This window comes from Astatotilapia calliptera, chromosome 14 (assembly GCF_964374335.1).
Source record: "Astatotilapia calliptera chromosome 14, fAstCal68.1, whole genome shotgun sequence".
In the NCBI taxonomy this organism is placed as follows: domain Eukaryota; kingdom Metazoa; phylum Chordata; class Actinopteri; order Cichliformes; family Cichlidae; genus Astatotilapia; species Astatotilapia calliptera.
This window is the reverse complement of record NC_137435.1, coordinates 23,651,599-23,667,573: the sequence shown is the minus strand read 5'-3', so window position 1 is coordinate 23,667,573 and position 15,975 is coordinate 23,651,599. Positions and strand designations below refer to the sequence as shown.

General features: G+C 41.3%; 1 protein-coding gene across 2 annotated transcripts in view; it reads right to left on the bottom strand.

Moving 5' to 3' along the window:
• Positions 1-3,535: 3,535 nt before the first annotated feature.
• ets1 (ETS proto-oncogene 1, transcription factor) overlaps positions 3,536-15,975 on the bottom strand; it is a 32,356-nt gene continuing 19,916 nt past the window's right edge. For both annotated transcript variants that reach the window (XM_026191928.2, XM_026191927.2), the window contains 7 exons: positions 11,500-11,619; positions 10,721-10,921; positions 10,358-10,435; positions 9,632-9,880; positions 7,706-7,966; positions 3,972-4,090; positions 3,536-3,791 (listed from right to left, as the gene is read on the bottom strand). In XM_026191928.2, the coding sequence (XP_026047713.1) occupies positions 3,576-3,791; positions 3,972-4,090; positions 7,706-7,966; positions 9,632-9,880; positions 10,358-10,435; positions 10,721-10,921; positions 11,500-11,619 (1,244 nt within the window). In that variant the 3' untranslated portion in view covers positions 3,536-3,575. The remainder of the gene's footprint in view (positions 3,792-3,971; positions 4,091-7,705; positions 7,967-9,631; positions 9,881-10,357; positions 10,436-10,720; positions 10,922-11,499; positions 11,620-15,975) is intronic.

Below are 15,975 nucleotides of genomic sequence, written 5' to 3'. Positions count from 1 at the left end.
CTGATGCTCAGTTGGAACTTCAGCAGGTCAACTTGACCATTTCTACACGCCTAAATACACTGAGTTGCTGCAATGTGATTGGTTAATTAGATGTTCACTTTAACAAGCAGTTCAATAATTGTACCTGATAAAGTGTGTGGGGTATGTACTTTGACATGATTAATAGTTTCTCTTAATTTCACTTCATATTTTACAAAGTGATCTGCAGATGAGTGAAAACTCTAAACTAGGGCTGTTATTTTACTGCCCAGTTATTGTGCAGTATTATCACAGTGACAATAGCACAATATCTGGAAATGCAAACAGCAATATTAATAACACTATGATTCAATTTCATCATTTAGTTGTTGTTTGCTGTTCAAGAACAGTATTGAAGCCAAAGTATGAATATAGGGAGCTGTAAAGAGACTCTGCAAATCAAAGCACGTTACTTATATACATACAATATTTCCATATATTTTATTTTCAATAATGGCATGTAATCCCTACATTTCCCATCCATACTCTCATTGAACTGTGACCAAAATCTATATTTAAACTATATAGAAAAGTGAAGAAAATCACTAAGTAGGCAGATGGTTAACCTTTCATGTGAACTTTCACAATAAAAACACCACACACAGTGATAAAATCTTTCTTCACATATATTTTATAACATTTTGAAGTACATTAAGTACATTTTGGAAATAGAAGCTACAGTTTATAAAACCTTTCCAGCAGAAATCATTGATGGGCCAGCATCAGCCTTTTTACCTCTAGCAGACAGGTCTATTTTCTATATAAAAAATGAATTCAAAAACAAAAACAAAAAGAAATTAGCTACATTATTTTGTCCTGCGCTACCTTTAAATTCCCATGAAAGCACCAGCTGTCTGCATCTCGTCTTTTATAAAATATAAATTATTGAAAAATATTCAAATGCTTGTGAACTAAATACAATAAAAATGATCTCATAACAAAAATACAAAGACACTATAAAATATACAAAAAAACATCCAAAATAACAAGTTTTCCTTCTGAATCCATTCCGAGATATGCATATGCCACAAAATATTGTTAGGTGTACACTTGCCTGACTAGGTTTCATTAATACATAAGACCTGCAGTAGACTGTAGACTCTGACATTTAACAACAGTATAATTTCCTGACAAAGTAAATGTCAAAATATTAACATTTTAGGTAACAGAAATGTTTTCTCCGAGCACATTGATCTTATGAAGCCAACCATACTAACATTATGACGTTTGTGTTGGGAGGAAAAAAGAAAACATTTTTTTAATACAAACAGATAAAAAATAAGTCTTTTAAGCTCACTTTAATACAGAACACTGACATCAGAAAAATACCTGAACAATACCAAAGAAAAAAGAAAAAAAAAAGAGAGAAAGAAGATTTTCAAAACACTGGTGTGAACATATGCAATAAAGGAATGAACATACAGTGCAGCTTATTCCTGAACCAACTGTTTAACTTCCAATTCTTTATCTTGGATAAGGAAACACTAAGCCAGTGCTGAATAACAATGGACAAGCTTGTTACCAGTTACACAGTATGAACGTATACATCATCTCTTACCTAAACTCAGCCGGTATCCAAAATCAAAAATGAAAAGAAAAAAAAAAAAACATCAGCAAAGACGTTACTCTTTGTCCTTAAGCTGTGTGCTTTCTGACGTATTAACAAAAGATAAAAGACGACATTTCACGAATACGTGAGAGGTTTCTGGTCCCCATCTCCTAACGTTGTGGGTGCACCGTGGCCAAAGACCTCACATGGGCTTTGGTTATTATTCCTGCTTTGTCTTTTGCTTATTTGTGTAATCTGGGTCTCAGTAAAGCATTATGAAACAGAATCTGTACAAATAGACATCTCAGAAGCTATTTTCATCCATATGGGTAACTTTCAGCTACTGTAAACAATAACATTGTATTCTAATATAATACTCAACTTTGGCATTTCCCATAAGGCTAGTGTACAGCCACTGTTCCCACTGTTTGGGAGGAAACTGTTGCCAATTTGCTTGTAACCAGTCATTCATTTCTGAACTGAATGTAGATAAGTTGCAAAAGAATGTAAAATTGAAATGGAAGCCTCTGCCATCCGTCCTATATTTCTCAAGCAAGTTAACTTGCATCACTTGTATCAACCTGTCGTCATCAGACATCACGAGAGATCACCTACATTATCCACATCACCCATCACCTTCATCTATCCTCTAAAGTTTCAGATTCTCTATAGTCAACATTTATAGTCAGTTTTCCTATTACCTGACCTGCTTTCCTACACTGTACCTTCACACTATACTACCCTTCCTTATGGCCAAAACGTACAACACATTTGAAAGAGAATTATGCAAGATAACATCAGCAAACCAACTTGCAATTTTACTCTCTAGGCAATTAATATGAAAACGTGTCTAAAAGTAAGCTTACATGGGCAGTGAAATGAAATTATGCATTTAATCTGCACATGAAACAGCTCCTCTTACTCCTGAATTTCCCCATATAAGATTGTCTACAGTTTGCTAATACTGGTGGTATATGCAAAAAAAAAAAAAAAATGCACGACTTTCAGTCACAATATGCGTCTCTAACGAGGTGGCAAACATGTACATAAAGGTGAACGTGTCAGTTTCAAAAGCAACGGCTACTTTCAGTTGTCTTTCAGACACTCTTGCTATGAGTAACCTCACCAGGTCTTCACACTCTACAAAGCAAGGGGCCAGTGTCTATAGTGTTGTCTGATAACGCATCAGCACATTTCAGTTGAAAGTTCCTTGAGAACAGACGAGTAAAACTTGGCATCTAATGTTTGGTTCCACTGTAATACCGTCACTGAGAACAATGTGAAAAAATACCCTTTACAACACTTATCCAGAAGATGTACAGCGACTGTTTTGAGAAATCGGCATTAGTATGGTGGCACAAGCATAAACAGCAATTTAAACCAGACACTTTTTTTTCCCTTTTGTTTTTTTTTTTGGTCCTAGCTGAAAAAAGTCTGTCACTGCCAAAGGGAAAAACAGTAAGCATGTATGCAAGTATGAGATTATACCTTCCTCAGTTCAGTTCAGGTTTTTTTGGCAACCGTTTTCTTAGCAGGAACTTTCCGCTTCGTTTAGCCCAACATTTTTATTGTCTCTCTCTCTCTCTCTCTCTCAGTTCTCCCCCACTTTGCTACTTAGTCAGAACAGAACCTGAAATCTACCCGGTAACGCTTTGTCTGCTTTGAGCTGCTAAATGACACCAGTATAAGTCACTCATACACACATACACACATGCGTGCACACACACGCACCTCAAATGCAACAGGGTAAGAATACAGGTTTTAGGCTTCTGCCTTCGGTTTTAAAATTATGGTCTGAGAGACAGGAGCTCAAAGTTGACAAAGACCACAGTTATTCGTTTAAAAAAAACAGCAAAAAAAACCCAAAAACCAAAACAAAACATTTTTGGTCCCCAAAATAATTGGTTTACCAATTCTATTAAACAGTTAAGACCACTTTATGAGCCTCAGTCCAAGTGACTCCTTAACTTTTTGTCTTCACTTCCTTTTTTATTCTTTCATATCTGATTCACTCGTCCGTATCAGGCTTTACATCCAACATTGCATGCAGCTCCTCGGGAGTGTACCCCAGCAGGCTTTTCAAGTCACAGACAAAGCGGTAGACATAGCGTTTCCCAGATGTCTTGTGGATGATATTCTTGTCATAGTAGTAACGCAGGCCACGGCTCAGCTTCTCATAATTCATCTTAGGCTTGTTTTTTCTTTTGCCCCACCTTCGAGCAACCTGAAAAAGCACAGTGAACAAGCCTGTCAAGATGTGCCAGAAACATTAGAATACATACTTTTGTTGAAACTTGCAATTAATTGAGCTACATGGAACAAGCAGCCATCTTGTTCATCTGGCTAACTACTTAAGACCTCCCAGCACGTGTGCTAGATGACCAGTGGGGTCGCAACCTCTCACCTCATCTGGGTCAGAAAGCTTGAACTCCCAGCCGTCGCCTGTCCAGCTGATGAAGGACTGGCAAGACTTGTCGGTCAGTAGCTCCAGAAGAAACTGCCACAGCTGGATGGGGCCACTGCCTGCAGAGCAGATGGGGGTGGAGGGGGAGAAGGTGTTCGTTTAAGAAGAAGAGCTATACACACTGAGAGGACACATTGTTGTTTGTGCAGATGCCAGTTGCTGTGGGGATTGATTGAGGTGAGGCTAAGTTCAGAGCAAAAGAGCTCCTGTTGTTGGAAAATGCTCCCAAGTCCCATAGTCTGCTCAACATTTTATCGAACTAAACTAGTATATTTCACATAACAATACGCCGAATCTAGGAGATATATTCCCATCAGTCCATGTGCTATGCAGAATGTGTTGAGGAACAGCACTGTCTGTACAATGTCCTCTCTGTGATAAAAGTCACGGCCAGAAGAAGCACGACACTAAGTACTTATGCTATATATGAAAAGTGTTACATATTCATGCTAATTATTCACTTAATTTGAAAAGAGGAACAAAGTAAAGCTTCTAATCTGGGTCAGACTGAAGTACAGCAGTGGAACTAAATGTCGTCCCAAGCACAGAAGTCCCATTCATCATGTATTCCCTTGTCTGCCAGTTGCCCTGTGCAGTATGTGAATTTAGAGTGAGAGGCTGTGTCTGCAAGAGTTCCACACTGATGAAATCACTATTTTAAAAATAAGAAGGGCTGCATTTAGGCTTCAGCAGCACATCTACTGTACTTGAATAGAGTCTGTTTTAAGAAAGAGAGCAGTTGCCAAGTTCAATGCAAAGTTAAGAGGGTGCATTTTTCCAAGAGTAACATTAAATGAATAAACTAGTAAAACATCATTTCAATGTCAGAGCAAAAAGTGTATTAGAGTTCATGGGAAAAAAAAAAGGAGGGAAAGCAGAACAAAGGCGATAAAAAAAAAAGCCTGGTTTTGTCTCTGAACTAGATTCACTGCAGTGCACTTTGATCGTGTGGTTTTTTTTTTGTTTGTTTTTTTTTTTTCAGCATACACATGAACCCACCCACTTTTGAGGCTTGCGTGTTGAAATCACACCTGCCAGTGCAGCACACCGCCTAAGCAAAACTGGAGCTAAGCAAAAGTCACCTCTCTCGAGTGCCTCAGAAAACCAAACGTAGCCTTTTTGTAACAAAAACAAAAGCGTTCAGGGAAACAGACGTGTGGGTTGAACAACTCGAAATTTAGAGCCCTCTAAGGCCTCGCAGGGACTGAAGAAGAAGGTGCATGACAGCAGCCATTCCGAGTTTGGAAAATAAGTGGCTCCGCAACATCGGGTGTCACTCATACAGAAAGCTTTGACTCGTGTTCCTGCTGCAGTAACTGTGAGCCCACATAAGGGTAATACCAGAACCTCGTGCTTTCACGCCACAATGTAGGCAACCCTTTTTAAAATATGTTAAAATCTTTTCACAATGGGGCTCACTGAACAAGCATAAGGTTGGGGCTCGTCTTCATAACGATAAGTATTGAATCCATGGCAATATGAGTCTAAAACCTATATGGCTATTTAAAGGACGATAATTCAAAGGTGTGGATAAAAAATTTTAAAGGCGAGACCAGCTAATATTGACTGGCGAATTACTATTTTTTACAACGTTGCAATGCAAAAGCCCTCTGTGTGTACGAGCAAATACATGCAATAGTGAGACAGAGAGCGAAATATCATGAGCCAAAATGAGAGTTCGCTATGTTGTAAGGTGGCCTGATGTTATTGCAGACAGAGGTGTAAATGATGAATTGTCGCAGGAAACCACGCAGATGGCAACTGGAGCCTTATCTCCCTGCAGCCTTATCAGGTCCCCTGTCCTCGTTACAAGTGTCACCTGTCACCCCGTGACTTAAACAGGAAGTCGAGCAAGAGCAAGCTGTCGAGCTGTCATAAACACTGTTTTGGAATTGTACAAGAGGTTGTTTCTTTATTTTGAGGGATTTCTTTTTTCCAGATAGAGGTCTCTTTCTCTCTCTTGCTCCCCCGATCCTTTTTTTTCTTCTTCTGTTTTTATTCACCCACCCACACATGCACATGGGCAAACACAAAAATGCTTCCATCTTTGAAAGACCACAACTCTCTTTGCACTACTCTTTAAAATAGCAGGGTCCAGAGCGGCAGTTAGAAGTTTTTGGTTGTTGTTTTTTGTCTTAAAAACTGGAGTGTTGTGGCATTATTACCTTCATGGTTATAGTTTCATAGTCAAAACAAGTCTCTTCTCACATTAGGCCGAAAGCAGCTGCCATGCTTTCCTTACAAGTACACAATTTGGAGTTGAAACATGCAGTACATAAAAAGACAGATTATGAAACTATGCAACTATGACTCGTTTATAATATGTTTACGCCGTGACTGCTTGCAGCCAGTTTGCATTGCCTCTGCTGGTTTAGCGTGCAGGGAGAAAACAGATTTAGATCATTCTAGAGATGCTCTGTGCCTTGGTCTAATCCATTTGGTTATAAATTCATAACTATGTCGTTCCAACATTTCATAAATGACTTATTGTTCTAAAGGTGGCTCTTGAACTAATGACCATACAGCTGACCAATTAACTTGTGCATACCAACTTTGGGGCACTCTGCAGAGATCTGATGTATGCATTGTTTGTGACGTTGGAAAATATGCTTGGATTTCCCCCTTTTTCCAATACTGGCAGTCTTACTGCCATGTGACTGTAATTTAAACAAGACCGAAAAAGTCCCAAACACTCTGTGAAGAGTCGATTCAGCGTCAGCGTTCAACTGTGTCAGTGTTCAGCTGTGTTTACAGTTCAGCTTTAAACTAGAATAACTTGAATTAAACCCCTTTGCAGGGATTTGACTTTTCTCTTCGTATGTTTGGCAATTGACATTAAAAGACAGCTAACTTGAGGCCAAAAAAACAGAGCTATTTATGTCATCTTTCTTGATTCAAATTAACTTAAAAGTTGTATTTATGGCTCAGTGCTGATAAACGGTTAAGAAGTAGCAACAGCAGCAGTTGGCTTTCTTTTTTTTGCACCCTTTTGAAACTAAAAGTCATGCCAGATGCTAAAATAGTGCATTTGCTGCACAAGAGCCTTTAAAATATCTCTCCATCTTACTGAACTTGAAGAACATACATAAAGGAGCTTTTTCAGCATGCATGAGTGAGAAGATGCCTCATGAGATGAAGAGATAATTTTACTCTGCTCTGGTGTTATGTGCAGGCATAATTTCTAAGTTTCACGAGCGTTGCTAGGACGACCTGGAAAAAATAGGTTGAGATGCGGGCTGCCGATAAGAAGAAGGTAGATGAGAAGACAGAAAAGAAGAAGAGAAAAAAAAAGCGAGAGAAAAAGAAGTGAAGTAAAAGGAGGCATGAGTAAAATCTGTTTTATTTCCTGTGATGTGCATAACTTGGGTTGCCTGGGTAAAAGGTGTGCTTTTTTTCCCTTCTTTGGTCTAAAAGTGTTGCATTCAGGCACCACAAGATTTGGCACTTTTGCAGAGCATCAACAAGTTTGTTACACCACATTATACACTGCATTTTGTGCCCTACAGAAGTGTTTATATTAAAATTATATTCACAGAAATCAACAATCGGACTGGTTTTCCATAAACGTCTACCGTTTGCATGCACGCGATCAGAAAAAATACATATAGACCAATATTACTCTTTTACTGTAATGACTGCATATAAATATAAAGTGTGATTTCTAGACATCTTACCTGTGTATCCTGCCAGTGCTGCTGCTGGGATGACGGGTTTGTCCTTGCTGAGGTCTGAGCGCTCCCTCACATAGTCTTTAAAGGTGCCCTTGGGCTTGTGGCCATGCAAGGCAGCGGGGTAGTCTTCTGAGTCAAAGCTGTCATAAGACGGTACCCGCTGCAGGCTGCTAAATGAAGACTGGCTGCTCCAGGACTGGGTCAGTCGGTCGCAGCTCTCATAGCTGTCAATGCTCTCAAACGAGTCCTGGCCACCAAGCTTACCTGGAAGGGAAAGGGCGAAAAAAAATTTAAAAATTGGCAAGAAAGCCATTGTTATGTAGGTAGAAACTCTAAACTCACATTACTGTGATTTCAAACTCTGACATTGTTTGTGGACAAGTTATATGATATTAAAATTTTAGCATTTAGGCCAGTTTGATGATGGCAAAAATCTTAAGATGATTCCCGTCAATGTTGCATTGATGTTGGCATTGCACATTAGTGATTACTCAGTTTTATAGCATTATTCAATTTGTCACAGTCACACACAGGCTATGTTTTTTTAGTCATCCCAAGATGAACCAAGTCTACCACAGCCTGATGGAAAGTGACTTTGGACTTTCAGTAAGAGCCAAAGTTGAACCGATGGAAAAGAAATAAGTGCACTCGCTATATGACACAGATAGATTCTATGACAAATCACTATTACCTCCAAAACTGTCGGATGGCGAAACTTGAACAATAGCAAATAACTCTGAATTAATTGCGAAAACCTTGCTGAGATTTGACAAAAGGGACATTAGCCACACCTTAGAAGTAAATTGTTTTGCTCCTCACTAAGCTATAGCTTATTGCTCTGTACAGTGCCACGTCCCTCCATTTCACACCTCATTTCACTTTCACAACCAGCATTTGGGTTTGATTTTAAATGGAAGACATTCACAGAAATTGCCCCGCTATTTTTGGCCTTGATGACGATAAGAGGAGTCTTTCAGTGGTAAGCCATTAACAAATGACAGATAATGCCATGCCGCTATTGATGCTGAAATCTTCAACTGGTAAAATTGGAGCCACATGTGGATATCAATTGTGCTACAAGATACTTTCCCACGTCGGGAGAGCACAGTTCAATGCGCAAACACTTGGTATGTGTGATGCATGGGGATTGGATCTCAAGCTTTGCAGGCAAATGCTTAAAGCACTGGATGGAGGACTCGTATGGTTTACATGGCACTTGCTAATAATTTATACAGCTGGGGATTTGGGAGAAGAAAAACCCTAGCTTTATGGGTAACGGTCTAAATCATACCGCTAATTCCTCTGTAAACTATTGCTGGGAGAGAAAACAAGCTCGAGCATTCAGAAAAGCAAACAGTTTCATGAGAAAACCCCACGCTAACTGAGGATGACACCTCTATCTCCTTACCCAGAACCCTAAGGTTGCGCCGAAGAAAGGAGGCCAAGAAAAACAAGAAAGAGAAAAAAAAGACCTTTTTTTTTTAAGGTTACACCACTTGAACTGTTTTACATAAGGGACATGCGGCAAGAACAGAACACATTGTGGCTTTGGTTCGTGTATCGCTCTGACAAAAACAATAGAGTTTTTTTTTCCCCAACCCAGTCTAGAGTGTACAAGTCGGGTTTGCTTGAACCACAAGCCAACCAGAAGGCCTGCTTTTCTTCTCTTCTAATACTTGCACACTGATGTGGCATGACAAGATTCTGGTAGCTTCAGCACAATCACACGCAGGCAGACACCCATAGAAACCTTCAACTTTTACATGCATTCAGACAAACTCAAGCAAGTGCATGTGGTAAGCAGGTAATTAGAGCAAACCTTCTGAGTAAAATGTAAATGCACCACATTTTCACTGCAAAGCTAGTCCCACATTCTTTAATGTCTCCTCAAATCTCAGCCACATACTTATGCATTGTACGATCGCTCACCTCTGCTGAGGCGTCCCACGCACATGTTGTCAGGTGACACCACCTCTTGCTTGACAGAAAAGTAGTCTCCCGGCATGCCGTTGAGGGCCGTGTCCCGGAGGATGACCGCAGCAGGGTATTCACTCTCATATTTGAGGGTCAGCAGTTCTTCTGAGCTGATGGGATGAAGTGTCTGGTAGGACTCTGTGATGAAGCCGGGCTCTGAGTATTCAGAAGGAGGGACACACTGAGCGTGCTCAACACCATAGCCTGGAGCAAACAAAGGGAAATGAGTGTAGATAGAAAGCAGAGAAGGAAGGCAAGCAAGGAGCAACACAGAGGAGGAAGATCGATCTTAAAAGGAGTGGAGTCATTATCCCTCTTGTGCTGAGCCGCCACCGAAGTTCTCGGCACGTGAATAGTCCAAAAGAAAATATAGCCCTGAGCACACGGGAACAATCTTGTAGATTTTCAGCAAGACATATTGATTGAAGCTAAACTCAGCAAAAAATTCACAGTGATGCCACTGTACGTGTGGTCACTATTCATCTACAGCTGCAAAGATGTACTGAGGATCTATATCTAGGAAATAAATCCAAGAAAAAAAATGTGTGTGGGGGGATTATTTGTTAACGCTAACCAACTTGCCACACTGAACCACCTTATCTACTTCCTCTATTTGGATTCCCTTTCATATTTTAATATTTGTTTTCTTATGCTATCAGATTGACTGTGATGAATACTTACTGACAAAGTAGTCTGAGGTAAAGCGGGATTCCTGGAAGTTAGAGTTGAGTCCATTCATGGGGTAATGCTTTGTATCCTCTTCATGAAAAATAGATGGAGAATGAGAATCAGTGACCTCATCATTGATTTTATGTATCGTGTAACTGCATCCTGCTCTATCAAAAATTAATGACCTGAGCTAAATCGTGTCTTCCTGTTTGGCTCCTGTTACAAGAGCAAATACCAACAGTCCTAAACTGGAGTAAGCAGTGATGTCAGCCTGTGTAGTGAGAGCTTTCTTATTTGACTCGCATCACAAAACTGAGACTTTTAAATCTCTTAAACTCATCTGATAATCAGAGGATAACCATCTTACGCCGTTACCTTTTTGAAGCATTTCCAAATGCTCCCAAAGGATGTCGCCCACAAAGTCAGGCGCCAAGTCCAAGAATCGCTCCTTCCCCATCGCACACAGGCTGGCTCCGTTGATGCCAAACTTGTCAAAATCGACGTTCTTCAGACTGAATTCGTTCACGGTCCACGTTAGCCACTCGGCCACGTGCTTTTCTGTCCACAGTCTAGGATCTGCACAGGATTGCAAAGAGTGGCAGTTACTGTTAAACGTCGACAACACCATCCAGACACATTTACTCAAATATTCAGGTCAGCTTGTGAATGATACAACAGGACAGATTCTCGTTTTTTGCAGTCTGAGCTGGAGCCAACTTTCACTTAATAACCTACAGCAAAGTGGGAAGCTGAAGTGACTGTAAACCACAGTTGTAATGAAAAGCTAAAAAAAAATCATAATTTGCAGATCACATGGGTTGCTTTAATTGCTTCAGTTTTCAATGCCATCTCTTTGCTGTCTGTCTCTGTGTCTCAATTCTTGGGATGTTGCAGTCAGTCAGTCTGCCTAGACTGAATATATATAATGCAACGCCATTTCTGGAACAACTGGGCGTTTCCTTTTCAGTCAGTCTTTCTAAGAGGTGCTTTCTCAGAATCCTCTGAAGAAAGCCGAAATGTGAAAGAACTGCAGATGTGTGCGCCTGATATGTGACACACTGAGGTATTCTTAGAGGGCTGGTGCTGCAATTTGAGTTTTCAAATGAAAACATTAACAGGAACTAATGACAGCAAAAAGCAGCTGGCAGTCTTACCTTTGGGAATACCCAGTCGCTGCTGTTCCTTTGTGAAGCCACTAAAGGTAGCCTTCAAAGCCTGGGACATCATCTCTTTACTTCCTGGAGTTAGCAGGGGGACATCTCCACACTCGGGATCTGCAAATCACAAAGAAGAATATTTATTTTGAGTAACACCAGCATCTGTTAGACTTGAAATCCAAATGACTAATATTACATGCTCCTTTCACTCCTATTGACAACTGAGGCTGCGGCAGTGCATCCTGTATTATATTTCATGCCGATAAAGCTCGCTGAATGGAAAATTTAATTGAGACAAAGAGGCGGCGGGAAGAGTCCTGTGAATGTGCGCTTCGGTTAGACATTGACACAGTTACGTGCGCGTGCATCCACGTCCACACAAACACACCAAACATTTATATCTACCGTGATCAACAACATGGTTCAACAATTACATTCCGTCTAGACAGACACTGTCTCCATATCGGCTCCAATCTATTGAAACAAGGACTGTCACAGCTTTGGCTCGAACCTGTTTAAAAAGTAAGGGAGAGCCATGTCACTGTGTGTATACTGTGTTGGTAAACCCCACATTTATTATCTTCTACCTGTACATCCTGGGTGGGAGAGTGGTCAGTGGCCAGTGCTGCCCATCAGCGACACTATCACCTCTGCTAGCCCTCCTACCACGTCGCCCCGACACAGTGGGCCTACTGTCACAGGACCCAGCGCGGGGTCAAGCATTCTCACAGGTCAAGGGTCGAGGGATGAGGTGATGATGTCACCGCGGCTGCTGGCGAGTGACTTGGAAAGTCGGGGGTGGCCCGTCTCGAGGGGATTCAGTTACACACTAGGGTTACTGTTCTCGGCTCACAGCCAGTGGGCAACCAGTGGGACACAGAGCTCCCTTTGATGGCTTTAAACAGTGCCTGATGACTCGCACTCATCTAATTAGATTTACTGGGCTGCAGAAGTATGGCGATAAGGGGGCAAAACAGAGGATATGATGAGGAGGAGAGAAGGGGAAAGACCCTCTGGCCTCTAATATAAAAACAGACTAGTTAAAAAAACAAAAACAAAAAAAACCCCAGCAACCTAGGCTCAACTTGTAAACAGCCACAAAAAAAGAACCTAGAGTTTCAGTTAGGGCATATTTTATCGTTTAAATCTCCAAACCGTCCACACACATTTGCACAGCACACAATTACATCTGTTATTATCTGTTACTGTGCAGTAAAGCTTAATGTCACTTTCTTGTGTACTCAACTTTTTGGGGGGGGGGGGGGGGGGGCAACGTGCATACGGCAAAACTTAAAAACACAGCAGGTCAGCTTAGGTCTCAAGTAGGTTAACATGCAAACACATAAAAAAATCAAAGAGTCAGCCAGGTCTTGATTTTGGTGGTGAGTCTATTTCTTTAGATCATTTTTTTCTTTGTCCATTACATGCAATTTCAAATCATTAATCCTAGATCACAGAAAGGCTTGTCTTCAGGGCAAACAAGCTGTGAGGAGTGGGTGTGTCACACTTGCAGCACCGCCATGTGTCAAACCCAGATGTTCTGGCATCTCCACTGGCTGGTGTTTTATCTGCCAGCAGTATACTAGAGCAACATACAGTTCATGCTTGTTTTCACCACTGACGTCGCGACCTTGTCTGGAATGCACAGCAGCTTACCCCCCCCCCGTCCCTACTTCGCCCATGTAACCAATGTCTGTCTGGCTGTTTGTAAAATTAGGTTTCCCAGTTTCTGTTTTTTCGGTCTTTAGGTCGTTTTTTTTCCCCCTTTTCTTCCCCCTCTCAAGCTTTTTTGCAGCAGACTGGAGAAAAAAGACAGAGGAGCTCTTTGCTTCTTCCTGTGATTCAATTTGGGCTGTAATAATATAGTCTGAACAAACAGAATGTAACCATTTCAGTCAGAAGTGAAGGTAAAAGGTTGAAGAGTTGAGAACAGCCATTGTTTTACAGTCTCACACAAAAACCCAGTTTAACTACTGTCAGACATGGCTCACACATCAAAATAAAGCTGGTTTCTCTATTTGACAAAAAAAAAAAAAAAAGACTGCAAGGTTGTCTAAGTTTCTACTGAGCTCGTTTTGCTTTTAAGTAGTGTTGGTAATGCAGAGAGGTACATGTTGCAAATGGCTGCAAACTGAGATGTGACCGGGGCTCAGACAGTCTGTGCTTTGATGTGAAAGCAAAGGCAAAATGTGGCAGTTTATTTAAGCTGGCTCAAGTGGAGTTTGTCTGCACTTTCAAACCGCTTACACCCCTCCCTCCACACCGCTTTTATCAACCCATCCGCACCGCGTACTTGCCCACACAGACTTGAACCCACTTTAGCACTAAATCTTCCATCAAAGACACTTAACACTACAGTGCATGAGAACTAACATTAGACACTAGAGAGAGTAAAAAGAAAAATGTGAACCCCGTCTACAAAGCATATCATTATTGGGTTGTTTTAATACTTCTTGAAATCCTGCTCAGGCTCTAATTCAAACCACAAACACAATTTAAAAAAAAGAAGAAGGTTGACTGTCAGGTGACAGTCAAATAGTGTGTTTTGTGTACATACACTACTTTGTTGTAAATTTTTCTTTTTGATCTGAGCTGATCTCCTAAAAACATGATGCAGAATGTTCAGCAAGGCTGAAAGGAGAACGCTAAACGTAACAGTGAAGTGATAATAGAGCAGTCTCCATGGTGAATGATCCATATGAAAGTTATCTGCGGCAGTGCTAATGTACAATGTGCATCCATTAGCGAGAGAGGCGAGCTTGGATCTAGACAGTCTCGAGTAAATGATGAAGTCCTGATACGATTTCAATGCCTGCGAGCCCCATTAGATAGAGAACGGTCAGTATGTACTGAGAGCTAGAGCATCCACTAGTCATCACTTTCCACATTAGACTGTGTGGGTCTGTCCGCAAAATGAGTCCCATCCACTTAGCTCATGAAATGTGGGAATGGATGTAAATCACAGGCAACATTATGGCATTTCACTGACAAGTATCTGACTTAAAAGAAGAGAAAAAAAGAAAAAGAGCTTCTGCAGCAAAATGTACAAAATGAAACCAATTTTACTAATGAGGTAAAAACCATATTAAGTTCATCTATGCTAAGAATCACTGACGAATTGAGACTGATGTTTAGTCTAGATTACAGTAAAAGGTATTGATTAGCCACTCTCCTCTTGCCATGAAATGAGTAATGGACAAGCTACTGAGTGCGACGACGATATTTCCCCCAGGGGTTCTCGCTGAGGCTGTTCCACCTTTACTGCTCTGCCCTTGTGAGCAAGGCCCAACCCAACTTTAGACAGAGGTACTTCTTTGGCACCTCAGGCTGTTAAAGTGACTCACATAAACACACATATACATATGCACACCAAATTAGTGGCCGTCTTTGCCTGTGCGCCAGAGCGTGGGTGTGAAATTGGGATTTTCACAGCCAGGGCCAAAGTCTATTGGGCTGGAATAGGCACGGATGGGCAGGGCGGGACAGGGCTGGGGAAGATAGCAAGAAAGCATCTTGGGTGGGTGATGGGTGACTGAGTTGGGTGAGGGGTGGGCAAAAAAAAAAAAAGAGCGAGAGAGAGAGAGCGAAACCAATGAATGGGAGGTTTCATAAAGCTCCCTCTCTTCTCCTTGTCTGTGGCATGACATCACAGTGGGATCGGTGCCATCTCCCAGCCTCTGGCGGAGAGTCAGTTCATTCATAAAGCCTGGACTGCTGCCTCTGCTCCGAATGATGCAATGATACAACAGAGCAGGCAACCAGACCCAACAAATAAGGGACAATATGCTTTCTATCATGCGATTGAGCTATAAATAGGCCTATAGTTTATGAGTGGGTGTGTGTTGGTGTGAGGAAGCAAGATTGGACTGTGAATAAAAAAATAAGGACAAGATCTGAAAGGTTAAATCAAAGCTGGGCTTTTGATAGCCTTTGTCAATAGCAAGGAGCCAGTACTTAGGACGGCATAGCCGTTTATTTATATCAGATTGTGGCAATTTGGGTATCCCGCTATTCGCACATCTTAGCACATTGGGGGGGGGACGTCTTTATAAAGATCTGCATAAGTCCATTTCCTGTGGCTGAGTTGCCACTTCCTGTGGGAGGTGAGGTGAATTGAGGGTTCGGGTGAGGGTTAAAACATTTCATAACAACCACTATGGGCTTATACCCTTCTTGATTATCCCTACATGCACACACGTACATATTAAACAGGATTACGGCAAGCTGTGAGGAAAAAAAACAGGAGCTCCTGGTTAATAGTTAAGAGCTTATAATTAGTTCTTCAAGGCAGACCAGCCCACAGCTGACCAGAGGTGACAGAAGTATGTGAGAACGCCTTTGATGGAGATACATATCTAGACCCCCGGTCTGCAAAAGCAGGGTCATAAACTCGGCTGGTATGAAGGGGACCCATTCAGCACCACAGAGTGATAAAGTGGTGACTGAAGGCTGCAGTGGAGCAAAAGGAGAAGA